Source organism: Sceloporus undulatus, chromosome 6 (assembly GCF_019175285.1).
Source record: "Sceloporus undulatus isolate JIND9_A2432 ecotype Alabama chromosome 6, SceUnd_v1.1, whole genome shotgun sequence".
Lineage (NCBI taxonomy): Eukaryota > Metazoa > Chordata > Lepidosauria > Squamata > Phrynosomatidae > Sceloporus > Sceloporus undulatus.
The window spans coordinates 153206846-153221670 of record NC_056527.1 but is presented as its reverse complement, the minus strand read 5'-3'; the positions used below and the strand labels follow the sequence as shown (position 1 = coordinate 153221670).

At 41.4% G+C, this 14825-nt stretch overlaps 1 protein-coding gene across 4 annotated transcripts in view; it reads right to left on the bottom strand.

Annotated features, from left to right (window-relative positions):
• The window catches only part of CCDC33 (coiled-coil domain containing 33), a 112352-nt gene that overhangs the window by 22781 nt on the left and 74746 nt on the right, over positions 1–14825 (bottom strand). For all 4 annotated transcript variants that reach the window (XM_042475304.1, XM_042475305.1, XM_042475308.1 and 1 more), the window contains one exon: positions 15–65. In XM_042475304.1, the coding sequence (XP_042331238.1) occupies positions 15–65 (51 nt within the window). The remainder of the gene's footprint in view (positions 1–14; positions 66–14825) is intronic.

The window sequence follows — 14825 nt, the reverse complement described above, 5'->3', positions numbered from 1 at the left end:
AGATACACACTCACCTTGAGGAGGTCTGTTTGGGAGGTCTTACTTTCAAGTTTAATGAAGGAGATCTGGAAAATAATAATAATAGTACTAATAAATACCAGATGCTATAGGCTATATTTCAGAAGAAGCAATTGGCAAACGCACCTCTGACTATTCCTTGCTTAAGAAAACCCTATAAAACACATGAGGTTGCCATAAGTCAACAGTTGACTTGGACGCACATAAACCCACACATCGAGGAAGTTCTGGCAAAGCAAACAATAAAACAGTAAGCACCACATTTCCTTGGTGAGAACACGGATATTAAAAGGAGTGACTCTACTTTATGACAACCCTGTTGTGTGCCTTCAAGTCATTTCTGATTCATGTTGAACCTATGCATGAGGTTTTCTTGGTTTAGATTTGTTTAGAGGAGGTTTGCCATTGCCTTGCTCTGAGGCTGAGAATATGTGACTTGTTCTTCTCTGTGATTAATTTAATCTCCTATTTTATATCCCTGACCTACACAAGGCCAGATCCCTTTATAATCCAGCCCAGATTGAAGCATGAGGCTAGTCTACACATAAGTGTGTTATGTGAACTGATGTGGATTTTTGCACATTGGTGGTTTTTGTCTCTATTTTTCCTGTGCAAATTTGCATCGATTCACATCTGTTCTCCCCCTCTTTGCTGGAAATGCACAGCCATCTGCATCCAAACATGCAAAAGCCTGAATTCTTGTGAATCTTGTGGGAATGGATCACATTCTATTCAACTGGAATGAGCAGTGTATTAACCGTGTAGACTAGTCCATGGTTATCTATTACAGTTGCTTTTTACCAGTCATTGACCACAGCAATAAAGATTGATTGTTTAACTGACCCTAAGGCAGTTGACAACTCTACCAGCCACCCATTCCCAGTGGATTTTATGTCCCTGACTCCAAGGTATGACAGAATCATATGTCTGCATTAGCCGGCAATGCCATTAGTCCTGCTCTTAATTCAGGGCTGATCTCATGTCTCTTCCCATAACTTTAGCAGACAGTCTATTATCTGGTTGCTTCCTATGGAGACACCAGAGTCCTTTTGCTCTCCATCAGTGGATTCTGTTTCTTTCAAACCAAGAGAATTCCAGGTTTGAGCTAGGGATCTGGTAGTACAAATAAAGCTCTTCAGTGGTGGCTTAGAGGCTTCCATATCCGCATTCAGAAGTGCTTAACCCTACTCCCCAAATAGTTTTGAATAGTGAGAGCCAGTGTGGTGCCGTGGCTTGAGCAATGGACTATAACCCTGGAGACAGGGTTCGAATCCCTGCTCAGCCACGAAACCCATTGAATGACCCAGGGCAAGTCACACTCTCTCAGCCTCAGAGGATGGCAGTGGCAACCACTCCCCTGAAGAAACTTGCCAAGAAAACCTTTTGATCGGTTTGCCTTGGGGTCACCGTATGTTGGAAAGGACTTGAAAGCACACAACGACAACAAAGTTTGAATAGTTCTTTTGAAGTTAGGACTAAAACCAGAAGCATAAACCTAGCATCCAACTTAGAATGCCAAGAAAATGCTAAGCACTGTGTTCAGCCTGGGCTGCATCTGCACTGCAGAAATAATACAGTCTGTCCCCACTTGTCATGGCTCAATGCTATGGAATCCTGGGATTTCTAATTTGCAGAAGCACTCTAGCATTTGAACCCTGGTTTCCAGGGTCCTAGTCCAACACTCAAACCACTACAACACACTGACTCCTGATTATATATATACACAATGAAAAACCATTCGCTTTCAAATTACCTTTGACTTTCTGGGCCAAAGGAAGCTCCGTTCAGCTTTCTGTGTTCATGCACATTTGGATGAATACTGAGAATGCACATCTCTATCTGCAATTGCCACTAGCAAAGGTTCCTATGCTTTAAACCAGTTTTCCTCCAACCTGGAAGCCTCCCAATGTTTTGGCCTACATTTCCCACCATCCATGGCCATTGACCATGCTGGTTATGGATGATGGGAGCTACAGCCCATACTATTTAGGTGGCCACTGTGTTGAGGAAGGCTGCTTTAAACAATGACTGCTTTATGTACGTACATCCAGAATGTATAATTCACATCTTTCACCCACCAAGAGCAATAAATGATAAAAAAATATGATTAAAACTTTTCATTGAATCAAAACATAGATACAAATAAAAGGAAAAGAAAGGAAAAAAGGAGAGAAAAGGAGGGAGGAAAGAACGAAAAATACACCTTGGCATGGTATTGAAATTAAAATGACGTACAACATCAGACAAGTATTAGAAGCCAGGCTGAACAGAACGGTCTTTACTGCCCGTCTAAAGCAACATTTTAAAAGAACCAATTTCAGGTTCCCTGGTGTCTGATGGATGGAAACTGGCTAAGCAGCCAAAAAAACAAAACAAAGAGCCCCAAACACTTTTGTAATTATTACAAGGGATTTAAATGCTTTGAAATTCCTGCCAGCGTGCAGCTTATTTAGATTTTTTAAAACTATATATATATATATATATATATATAACACTTGATAATTCTCAAAGCTTTCTATTCCCCACGGTAATCTCACATGCCTTTCACATCTAAGCAACAGGGATATTTTTCTTCTTGGTCTCTCTGGTGTGTGTGTGTGTTTTCTTTTTGCTCGCGCATTTATTTCTTCATTTTACAAATTAGTTGGAGACTCTTAGATGTCTGTGATGAATTTCAAATGGTAGAATCTTTTAATCTGTTTACATCTGTAAAGAAGGGTGCAATAGTATTTCAAAAATTGTTTTACATAGTCTCCTGGCCCCCAACTATTCCTACAAGGACTCACATGATAGATAGATAAGATAACATAAGATATTACAATGAAAATGCAGAGAGTGGAGTTCAGTTTGCTCCTAGAAGAGCACAGAGTTTTAGCTGAGGAGGTACTTAAAGTTACCTAGCCCCCCCCCCCCACTGTTTAATGCAAACAGAGGTAGAGTAACTCTAACTGAAGGCTAGGCAACCTGTGTTGGAAGATCAGGGGTGTAGTAACAGAAGTATTAATTTGTCCTTTCCAATTGTGGCTTCCATGTAAGTGGAATGGTGAACCCACCCCAGGTTTTAGACTGAACTCCAAAGGTGCTATCACAGGCAGTAATGCTATGCTGAAGAAAGAATCCAGGACATTGGACAGCTCCTTTAAAGTACAGTTGACTCTCCTTATCCATGAATTCTTTACCCACAGATTCAAACATCCACAGCTTGAAAATATTAAAAATATATATAAATTCCAAAAAGCAAACCTTGATTTTATCATTTTATATGAGAGACACCATTTTGTTATGGGGCTATACAGACTGACGGCTCCACACCGCCTGTTTTTGCCCCAGAAGGCCTCGGCAACCACATCCAGCTGCCTCTGGAGGGAGCAGAAAGAACCTGCTTCTGGGAGGGTTCTTTTTGCATCCCAGAAGGGGTACCAGGCCCGCTTCTGCACCATGATGATGCCCCTTGTGCGCAGTGCCATTTAGGCGCTGCACACGAGCGTCATCATGGTGCATGCCGTGAAGACAACCGGGTGGTGCAACAAGAGCTTTGAGTGTATGGATGCTCGGCCCTAGTGTGAGGACAGGCCAGCACAAAGTGCCGGTCTGTACAATCCCTTAGTCATTGTATTTAGTGGGACTTGAGCATCCACTGATTTTGGTATCCACAGGAGGTCCTGGAACCAAACCTCAGCAGATAGCAAGGGCCCACTGTTCACTTAAAATCTTGATTCACTGCCTTACTGACTCAGCACTTGTCTACACTGGCCAGAATACTCCAGACTATTCTCAGAGTATTTTGGTCCTGGAGATAACCCAGATTCCCCTATTACCTCTCAACTCCATAGCAATGCTGGGCGGCTGTCCACAGATGCATCCCTGCTGTGTTACCTGGTGCCACTGTCACTGGCTCCTTCTGAGGTCAGAAATCAGGTTTCCAATGTCGATCACACAGCTGGGCATCTAGTTGTGGCTTTAGAGGGATCCTCTTACACCACAGTAGTGGTGCTGGGTGACACAGTGAGAATGTGTGTGTAGACAACTGCCCAGCAACACTACAGAGTGCTCCAGATTTTGCATGGGCTCTTCTTTTACATCAATTTAGAGGATGGAACATGTAGAACATTTCCATCAGAATTGGGTTGCTGTTTGTTTAGGAGGGTGGATATTGATCAGGTGAGGCAAGCCACTCTGACAGAACAGCCCCAGCGGAGAGCACTAAGGATAAAGCCAAAGAGTTCACCCCTATGAGAACAGAAACACCGATGCTTCGCAACACAATGAAGTTATCAAGGCATAACCTTAAGGGACTGTCTCTTTTCACAAGAGAGCAATCCAGACAGGGGATGGATTTAAAAACAAACAAACAAGAAAACCACCACTACAAGGTTATCACTGACGTAGTTGACATTACTGATAAGAAGCACATGAATAACATCATTTGCCAAGAGCTGATGGATGATAAAAGATACACAGATGTGAAAGAGTGAGAAACTGATAGCAGGATATCCCACATAGTTCTAGCAAGCCCTTGGTCCAAATGTTGGACTTTATGGAGCCAAAAACAGCACCTTCCACACCCAGGAGGAAGGATCATCCATCTTGGAGGAAGCCATGAACTGACAGATCCACATTCATCCCAGAAGGAGAAAGGCTTCAAAGGTCCATAGGTTGTGAGATTGTCCATGCAGAAAAAGTTACAAGTTGGTTGACAGTTGAATGCATGAGGACTCTCTTCAGGGCATGGACCATTTTAACTTTGGCCTCAGGCAGCAAAATGCCCAGCGCTGGCCCAGACGCACCCCATTCCAGGTTAAAAACCAAGAACATCCAGTTCAGGTTTAGAGAACTTCTGTTCTTCAAACCTAGCTTGTAATGCAGATTTCCAAATGCTTTTTACCTGACAGTTTCACCTTAAAAGTATTAATTCGCTAATCGATAGCAGAAGATTAAAACCCGGCATTTTGCAGGGTAGGGGAATGGAGGCGACCCTGCCTACGCAGCAGTTTTGCAAAGACTGATTAATCCTGACTAATGGCTTTAGAGCCCCAAATCAAACACAGATTTCATGGGTCACATTAATATATTGACTTTGAGAGTGGCCAAGCCGTATCCGTTGGGAAAAAAACAACCTTGAGAATGTGAGCTCCAATAGGAGTTGAAATAGATCTCTAGGGGGGTCCCTTGAGAATGTTAAATCAGGAAACTATCCAATTTTTGAAACCCCCCTTTCAAATGACCTGTCTCACCTGCCGCCATGCTTTCCTGATGTGTTCGCTGTAATTAATTGTATTTTATCAGATTAAACTAGAGGTGAACTCGCAAGCTATTTGCCTTCATCTCCACAGCTGTGAAGACACAGCCTTGCAGATGAGCAACAAGGAGGAAGGGAAAGCAAGAAGAAAGGAGGAGGAATACATCGCCAAGGAAGACGGTGATGGTATATTATGCCCCTCTCGCATGGCTATTCAATTTGAGAGTTAATTGGATTGTATTGAAAAACACTGCACCTCAGCCGAAGCCAGCTTAATAGAGATGTGCTCTTCCTCGGTGTGTTCCCCGCTCCCTCCCCATTGCAAAAGCAGTAATTCTGAAAGGGGCACCGAGATGGCCATCAGCACCATGTTGCAATCCCAGCTGCCGGATGCTGATACGGTATTGAACAGGGAAATAAAAGCCGTTGGATTACACCGGTAGAGCTCTCTGAACAGACAAACACTTCCTAGATAGGCCTGGCTCTGCTTGGTCTGTTCTTCAGAGATAAGGGGGAGGAAGGAAGCAAGCAAGCAAGAAACCCTTCTGGATGATGTGGGGAAGGGGGAAAACAAATCTCTCCCACCCAGTTTGCATGCCAGCACCCTGTCGATTTGCAATGAGGGATTTTCTCTCTCTAATGGCCAAGAAAGGGGTGGGGGGCATGAAAGTCATTGAGAAACTTCCCATGGCCTCTGACTGAGCCTGGTCAAAGATACGTCTTAGAAGGTGTAGAAATCAGGCTTAAAGACCGTGATCGGATAAATACATTGATTAATCCCATCCACAAAATGTGGAAAGCACCAGCCACACCAATGAGGAGGAAGAGGAAGGTGAGAAGGAAGAGGAGGAGGAGGAGGATGACAATGTCAATGGCAATAGCAGGAGCAGCAACAAATTTTGTTCCAATCATGGTAAGTGCCCTGGGAGCAATTCCAAACAGAATGACCCAACGTCAGAATGATCACAACAGCACCAAAGGACTTCTTTCTTTCAGTCAGTCTCAGAGGTGCTACAAAAACTCTCTACATACTAGTTCTACAGACTATCATGGCTATATCTTTGACTTCTACCACAATAGCACATTTCCCCTGCTCGCAAGACACTATTTGGAACATGCACTTGTCCAATGATATGCCACTGTTTCCTAGATTCTTGGATTCACTCATGGTCCAAAACTCCCAGCAGGTGGAGGTACAGTCCCTGTTTAAAATATATCCAACAAAGAAGAGTTCACCACCTTGGCAAGATTTGTTCATAGGAGGCTTGCCATTGCCTTCCCCTGAGGTTGAGAGCGTGGGACTTGCCCAAGGTCACCCAGTGTCCGAGCTGGGAATCGGTCTCTAGAGTTGTAGTCCTCCACTCAAACCACTATGCCATGCAGGCTCATGAATTCATTGCATCTAATTTAAAATGTTTGTGGCATTCTTCTTTCTTTCTCACATTTGCTCTCACTCGCTCTCGATGTAGAGAGATCTCGTAGCACCTTTGAGAGTAAGTGAAAGAAAGAAGTAGGCAGAGTTAGCTTTCGTAGACTTCAGTCTACTTCCTGAAGCCTAGGAAAGCTCATGCTGCCCAGTTCTTTATTTCAGTGATCTCTCTACATATTGATTCTACAGACTAACACTGCTATATCTTTGAATTTGCCCTCTCTTTGCCAGCCCTTTGACTCGCTTTTATAATGCCGACAATTTTGTTCCAGTTGTGCGTGCTTTTATTGTCATGGTCTTCCCAATATGCCCGAAGCCCCTTGCTTTCATGGAATTAGTGCCAACAAAGGCATGAAATCCCATTATCCTCCTCCATCTCCCAATACAGGTGTTGATATAATGTTCTGTCCGTTCCTGCCATCACAACCCCACTAGTCATTTCCCCCAGTTTATATATTTTCATTCTGTTTCTTTATAGGTTTTATTTACTGCTACGACAAGATCTCCAGTCTATTCACCGAATGCTCATCCGTTAGTGATACAACCCCAGGCCTTGCTTTATTCAGCACTGATTATATCAATCTGGTGTTCTGATTAATTAAGCAAGAAAATAATAATTTCAAGACATCTCCCTTCCCCCCAGGCTTTTGATCTACCAGGTTATGGCTCTTCTATACATCCTATTTTTCCTTCCCATGTCTGCTTCGGTTTGGCCGGCACATTCTGCTTGGCGTCGAATTCTAATTAGCACAAAATAATTTGGGCTTGTTAGCGAGCGAGAGACAACAAGGACTAATGAGCTTCTTTCATTTGGGCTGTTAATTATCGCTTAAAAAGGCCTGTTTCGCTTACAGAATTAGCAGTAAATCATGCACCAATCAAGTGTTCCACAACAAATGCAACAAGGTTTGGCAATGCTTTGCTGAGCTGGCAGAACACAATGGGGTTCAAATCATTTCTCTGTGACAGCTTGGTAGCCCCTAGGAGAAAGGAGCTGGATACATTCCTTCCCACATAGTCTTGCAGGTTTTAAAAGCATACATGACAAAGAAAACCATTTCCAGTAGTCTGTCCAGTCCTGGAAGTCTGTAAGAGCCAACACTTTTTATCTGTAAAGATACTCGTAAGGTCCATCAAAATCAAAAGCTTGGATTTCTTGGAAGTTCCTGGGTGTTTGTAAAGGCCAAATCCAAAATCTCCATGTGCGAAGCCATGCATTAATTGTGCTATGCACAATTGCAATGGTTTACAACTGAATGTACAACCCAAATGTGTGTATTTATTTCTCTATCTGTTGGATTTATATCCCGCTCTTCTCCCAAAATGGGATTCGCGGCAGCTTGCAATGATTTTAAAAAGTCAGAACTAAAACATTAATCACAAAAGTGAAAAATAATACAATACGATGGAGATGGATTGTTTTCGTAAAAGCTAAAAGGAGAATCAAATCAAGAACTGATAATGGATTGGGGGAAAAGAAATGGGGTAATCTAGCAACAATAGGAGTTATGGGAAGGGGTCTAGAAAAATTAAAACAGCGATAGATGGGAAAGATTTAAAGTATTGAATAAGAGATGATCCCTTTTCTGTTACATTAGAATTTTTGATAATGTGAATTGAAATTACGAACATTATAAATGCCTCTAATAGAGTTAATGTGATTCAAGTGATTTTCAGACAACAAAAAACAGTTGGGTTTAATAGTATTTTCTCTTTGAATTGGTATATGGAAAAAGTGAATGGTAAAATTGTCAAAAAAAGAGATAAAAGATATGCCTGGAACTGTGGGGATATCATTGTAAGAACTTACAAAGGCGATAGTCAAGGAGAATAAAGTGTTGTTACAAATAGGTGTATGGGTAGGTTTGGAAGTAACAATTGTGAGATGAATGTTATATAATTAATTGGAAGAAAATATATAGTCTATGAGGGGTTTTTTTGTAAAATGGAAATAAACTCTATTAAAATGTTAAAATTAAATAATACTAATACTAATATACGTATAGCTAAAATAACAGCTAAAAATGAGAGAAAGCATGATGAAATGGTTTGAGCACTGGACTATGACTCTGGAGAACAGGGTTTGAATCCTGGCTGAGCCATAGAAACCCATTGGGTGACCTTGGGCAAATCATACTCTCTCAGCTTCAGGAGATGGCAATGGCAAACCCCATCTGAAGAAATTTTGCCAAGAAAACCCCATGGCAGTGCCTTGAAGGCATGCAACAACAGAAAGAAATATTAAAACATAACAGTTAAAACCTACAGTATAGTTAAAATCATTTTTAAAAGTAAAAAAAATTAAAACATTAAAAACAGCACACAAATTAAACATGCCAAAAACCTGCCTAAATAAGAATGTCTATGGACTTCTGCATGCTCAGTGCGCATCCATGTGTTGTGTGCTCAGACATGTCATTATGCATCCATCTGCAATACACATTGGCAGGTGAAGCAGACTTACATGCACAGTTCTCATTCTGCAACCCCGAACTGAACGCAGATGTGTCTACTTTGGACCAAAAAGTCCAGCTGCTTCTTTAGGGGAGTTTTTTGCAAACAGAAGACACCAACAGGGGCCCTTTCACATTAAATAATTATAGCACTATGATTCCACTTTAACTGCAATGTGGAATCTGGGAAATCTTAATGTCTGGAGTCTGGTGAGGAACTAGAGCTCTCTGACTTAGAATTCTAAATGCCATTTCCTACACTGTTGATCCTTGGATTCCATTTGGTGCATCCATGGCAGTTGAAGTGGAATCGTAGCACTATAACTGGGTAGTGTGAAAAAGTCCCAGATTCTAGCCCAAATCTACCTGGAAATCTGTAATACCCAACTCATATATACAGGTATGTGTGTGTACACACACACACCCTTGCAAGTGACAGTGCCCAGTGTGTGTGTGTGTGTGTGTGTGTGTGTGTGTGGTCTTCTTTCCCTTTCGATGTGCACCTCCTGAGTTTCCAGAGTTCGGTAGGACTTACTCCAGAGTAAATGTACACAAGTACACAAAATTCCAACTTTGGAGACACAGCTGTTGCTAGATGTGGGATCTATTCTCTTTTCTCCTTCCAGTGACTCTTATTGCTGATTGTCTTACACAGGACACTCTTGTCTTCAAAGTGCCATTAATAGACAGCTGCTAAAAAGAGAGCTGGAAATTCTACCTTGGCAGTTGCAAGCTGTGTGGCAGGTGGCGGTTAAATAGCAGAGGGATTATGTGCTACAATGCTACAGAACCTCAGGGAAAGGTTGGCGCAATCCAGCACCGCAGAATGCATTAGCTGCCATTGTCCAGTTGGCTTTTCTCATCTGGCCTGGGCCTAATATACACACTGGTTTCTTTTCAGAGCCACAATAGGAATGATTAGGGCTAGAAGGTGGTAGCAATCACCTTAACAAGCCTCTACAATCACTCAGAGAAAGAATAGGGCTGGATTATGAAAATGTGTTTTGTCTGGAAACGGTGAGACAGGATTACTTCTCCGACGTCTCTTTGTTGCAGAAGGTGGAACAATGGCGGCTGATGGTTTGCTTCCATGTCAATGGGAAACTAATTCCACTCCAGGCTTTAGTCCCAATTTAAAAGGAACTATCCAAGGTGCCAAATTATTAATGGCGCTGAACTATCCAAGGTTCGCCACTTTGGAGATGACGATAGTAATATTTTCATCCCATCTTTTCCCCCAATCCAAGACTCAAGGTGGCGTACAAAGGTTAAAATGAGCTGCTACATATTTAACAGACATCTCTTTTAAAGTTCAAATTAAAACTCAGAGTGGATTCACTGCCCCACTGATATGGAAGTGACAGCTGCCATTGAAGCAGATCACGTGAAATATTAACTTGGTATTCAAATTATGGGGGGAGGGAGAGCAAGTGGATTCATTAAATCTAGCAGCCTTAGACTTGACTCCTCTTATTTTTAGCCAAACATTGTCCTCCCCATTATGAAAAGCCTTTCTGTACTTCTTGAGATGCATTCCAAGACGAAAGAAACTCTGCCTTGAGAATTCACACTTTTGTGAAGCTTATGGGGAGCTGCAAGAAATAAAGCCTGCTTAAAAAAAAATTGCACCTTTTGAAATCTGAACAGCTAAAACACATTCAGGTTGGGGGAAAATGTGCACACAAAGGGATGAAATGCATACACTAAATGGATTCCATAGGATGGAGCTACAGTGGTATCAAATGGCATTATTTCTACAGTGTAGATGCACCAGAAGAAAGGATAGAAAAAACTATATACAGATTCTAAGAATGATAATGAAATCAAAAGAGATAGCATTCTATATATCTTGGGTAATTTAAGTACTACATTAATGATAGGTCATGTTGTATGGGGAAGAGCTGAAAGAGGTGGATTTGTTTTGCCTGGAGAAGAAATGGCGAAGAAGCAATATGGCATCCATCTTAACACCTGAAGAGCTCTCACAAGCAACTTCAAGTCACATAGACATACACATCCTAACTACCCTAAAGGCACCAGATTTTCTGATCTGGGAATCTAAGCTGAATCAACTCAGGTTAGTACCTGGATAGGAAACCAGCAAATACCAGGTGCTGGTATGGCATGGATTCATTGCCTCACTAACATGGAAGCCACAAGTTGCTGCTATTTCATGCAAAGTTGGGTACTTTTGCTTGTTGTTAACTGCCATCAAGTTGACTTTGACTTATGGCAACCCCACGGATGAGAAATGTCCAAGTCACTCTGTCATCCATTGCCCTGCTCAGGTCTTGCAGAATCAGGCTGAAGCTATCTACACTGAATCTATCCATCTGGAATGTGGTCTTCCTTTTCTATTACTGTTTTCTACCTTACAAGCATCATCATCTTTTTCTAGTGAGCCATGTTTTCTTGTGATATGTACGACAGTCTCAGTTTAGTCATCTTGGCTTCTAGGAAAAGTTCAGGCTTGCTCTGATAAAAATTATTTTATATTAAATTGTTGTTGCAAAACAAATGCATGAGTACTACCCTGTTGGTTGCATACGTTTTGTCACTGGCTGTTAAAATTAGAGAGAATGAATGATTAAAAAGGGGTCTGACTAATGGATCTATATCCTAGATCTATAATTTCATAATCAAAACAATCTCCAATGTTGTAATCTAATCTGACCACTTAATTTTATTCCTAATGTTTTGTATTTTAATGTATTTTAAAGTAATCTCTCTCTTTTATATTGGTTTATATGTTATGCAGCCTTTTCATTTATGCAATCTAAGTTACAGTATGCCTCAACGGGTCCATTGAACGTAAATAAAGATTGGTCGATTGATAAAAATGAACATGGTCAGACTAACAATTCCACTCCCTTATCCGGAATGCCAAAATCCGAAATCTGAGACAGTGACCTTTGCTTTCTGATGTTTCAGTGAACAAAATCTTTACAAATATTACATATGAAATTACCTTTGGGCCAGATGTATAAGGTGGATACGAAACATAAATTAATTTATGTTTAGACACCTCCAAGATATCTCATTATGTATATGCAAATATTCCAAAATCCAAAGCCTCATACACTTCTGGTCCCAAGCATTTCAGATTAAGGAGACTGAAGCTGTAGATTCAAATGCATATAAAGTCTCTCCTTTCTTGTAGTGTGGATATTCAATAAGAATACTTTAAAATATGTATTGAAATGTATCTCCCACTGCTACATCTGTCCTCCACAAGATGGCACCATGATAACTGCAAACAAAACGCTCAGGTCATTCCTTTGCAAACCTTGCAATGACCTGGAGGTTTGCAAAGCATTTTGCCTGGGCCACTCTGGACTGTGTCTTCAGCAAGCCAGGCAAGCAGCAAACCAGCATCACTTTGGCCTTTGATTTTCAGAATGTTTGCAAGTTGGTATTAGACTTGTGAGATGATCTAGTACAAAGCTTGGGAAAGCTACATTTTTGGATGAAATCCTTTAGCAAGCATAGCCAGTCACCACGCTGCATGGGGATTCTGGAGGTTGCAATCCCGAAAAGCAACAACAGCTTTCCCAAGCTCTGACTGACTCCTGTCCTACCTAACCAAATATATTTGGCAGACATGTTCCAGATGTAGCACTAAAGTTACATGTAACATTAAATCTGACATCACATCTCTCATATATGCTATAAAAATCAGCCATGGGGATGGATGGTATTCAATTTGAACCATAGCAGGCTGAGCTTTTGATCAGAATCCAGTGATATTTGCCACATTCAAACAGGGGAGAAAGCAATATATTTGGATAGGGAGGACAGTGGTCAGTCAGAGCTTGGGAAAGCATGCTTGCTAAAGGGGCCAAAAATGTAGTTTCCCCAAGCTTTGTACTAACTAGATTATCTGACAAGCCTACTAGCCACTGGCAAACATTCTGAAAATCAAAGGCTGACAGATTTGCCCACTTGCAAGAGATGGCTGTGGATTTTGTTTCAAATATTTTTCTTTCTATCAGAATTGCAAACTTGTTCCAGTGGAAGAAATCAGAACTAAGATATTTCCCCATCTCTTGCTTAAACAAACAACAAAACATGTGACATTTAGCAAGATGTCTCACTTAACCTGGCATTTAGGCCTACAACTTCCCGAAGCATCGGCGTAGGTTGTACAGCTTTAAAAGCAAGGTTAGACAGGAAATAAATAGTTTCTGAGTAAAATGTGAGAAAAGGGGGGCATAAGTAGATAGAATGGTTTATCCTTATATGATATTCTAATTTGACACAGTGGAAAATACCAACAATGGAACTGTAAACATCTCTATTCTGAGAAAAGACCCCTTGTATCCAACAAGATCTACTCCTAGGCTAGCACATCAACTTTTACCAACCCAGGACACTACAAATGTGCTGGACAACAAATCCCATTATCCCCAGCCAGTAGTGACCACAGAGGTTTCCTCTCTTGGAATGTATTGTCCTTTCAGGTTTTGAAAGCACTTCCGCAAAACTAGAGGTTCCTCTAAGCCTTTTGATATTTCCCCTTCTGTATAGGACTAGTAGAGATCCAGTGTGGTGTAGTGGTTTCAACATTGGACTACAACTCTGAAGATCAGGGTTTGAATCCCTTCTCGGTCATGGAAACCCATTGAATGACTTTAGGTGAGTCACATACTCTCAGTCCCAGCAAATCCTGTGCTAGGTTAGCCTCAGAGTCGCCATAAGTCAGAAACAACTTGAAGCCACACAACAACAGCAATATGGCCGGTACCGTTTTGACTACATAAATATTGGCATTCACAGGCTGAACACTGGAAACAGCAGAATACATGCAGGGAACTGGAAAAGCGCTTGCTGTCACTGGTTGTTTTTAGCTGTTTGAGTTTCACAGTGGAAGCTAGGAAGGGGGAAATGCCAACAGAGAAAGTGTGTAGATGCAGATTCCAACTCTCTGGCCATTCAGTGCGTCATGCTTAGACTTGCAAGGTGGAGGGAGGGAAGAAAGAGAACAAAGGAATCGAAGACAGATGGTTGAGCTTTTATAGACAGGGAGAAAAGATGATCTATGAAAAATGAATTAGTAGGGCATGCTACATACAGACCTGGAGGATAAATAGCCAAAGTTTGCTGAATTTCTGAAACATGAATGTTCACTTATTCACATGTCAGTATGAGAAACATCCTAGCTTGTCATGGGCAAAAATCTACCCAATCAGAAATTCAAAAGGCAGGCAAAGGATGACCCAATGCATACAGCTGCTCAAAGAACTAGCACACATCACTGCCTGGAGGTGGGTGGGGATGTCAAACATTTCTCTTCTCCTATTGAGAAAGCAGCAGGATTTTATTTTACAACTCAATGCAGCTGACAGACAACCTTGTAAGAAATGAAAAAGGACCTGGGAGTCTAAGGAAGCTAGAAAGAAGGTAGCAAAAATAAGACCCTGCTTGCTTAGCATAGCCAGTGGAAGTTAGCTGCTTCCGTATCAGGTGGTGAATCTACTCCAGGTTTTAGTATGAACTTTGAGCTGTCAGTGGTTCTTAACCTTAATCCTTTAATAATTTCAGCACCTTGGGTAGCTCCTGTAAATCCAGAGTGGATTCATTGCCTCACTGATATGGCAGCCATTGATCACCACTGGATACAACATATAAAGTAAAATGTGGATGATCCATGATTCACAGCCAAATAGAAAACACCTTATGGGAGGAA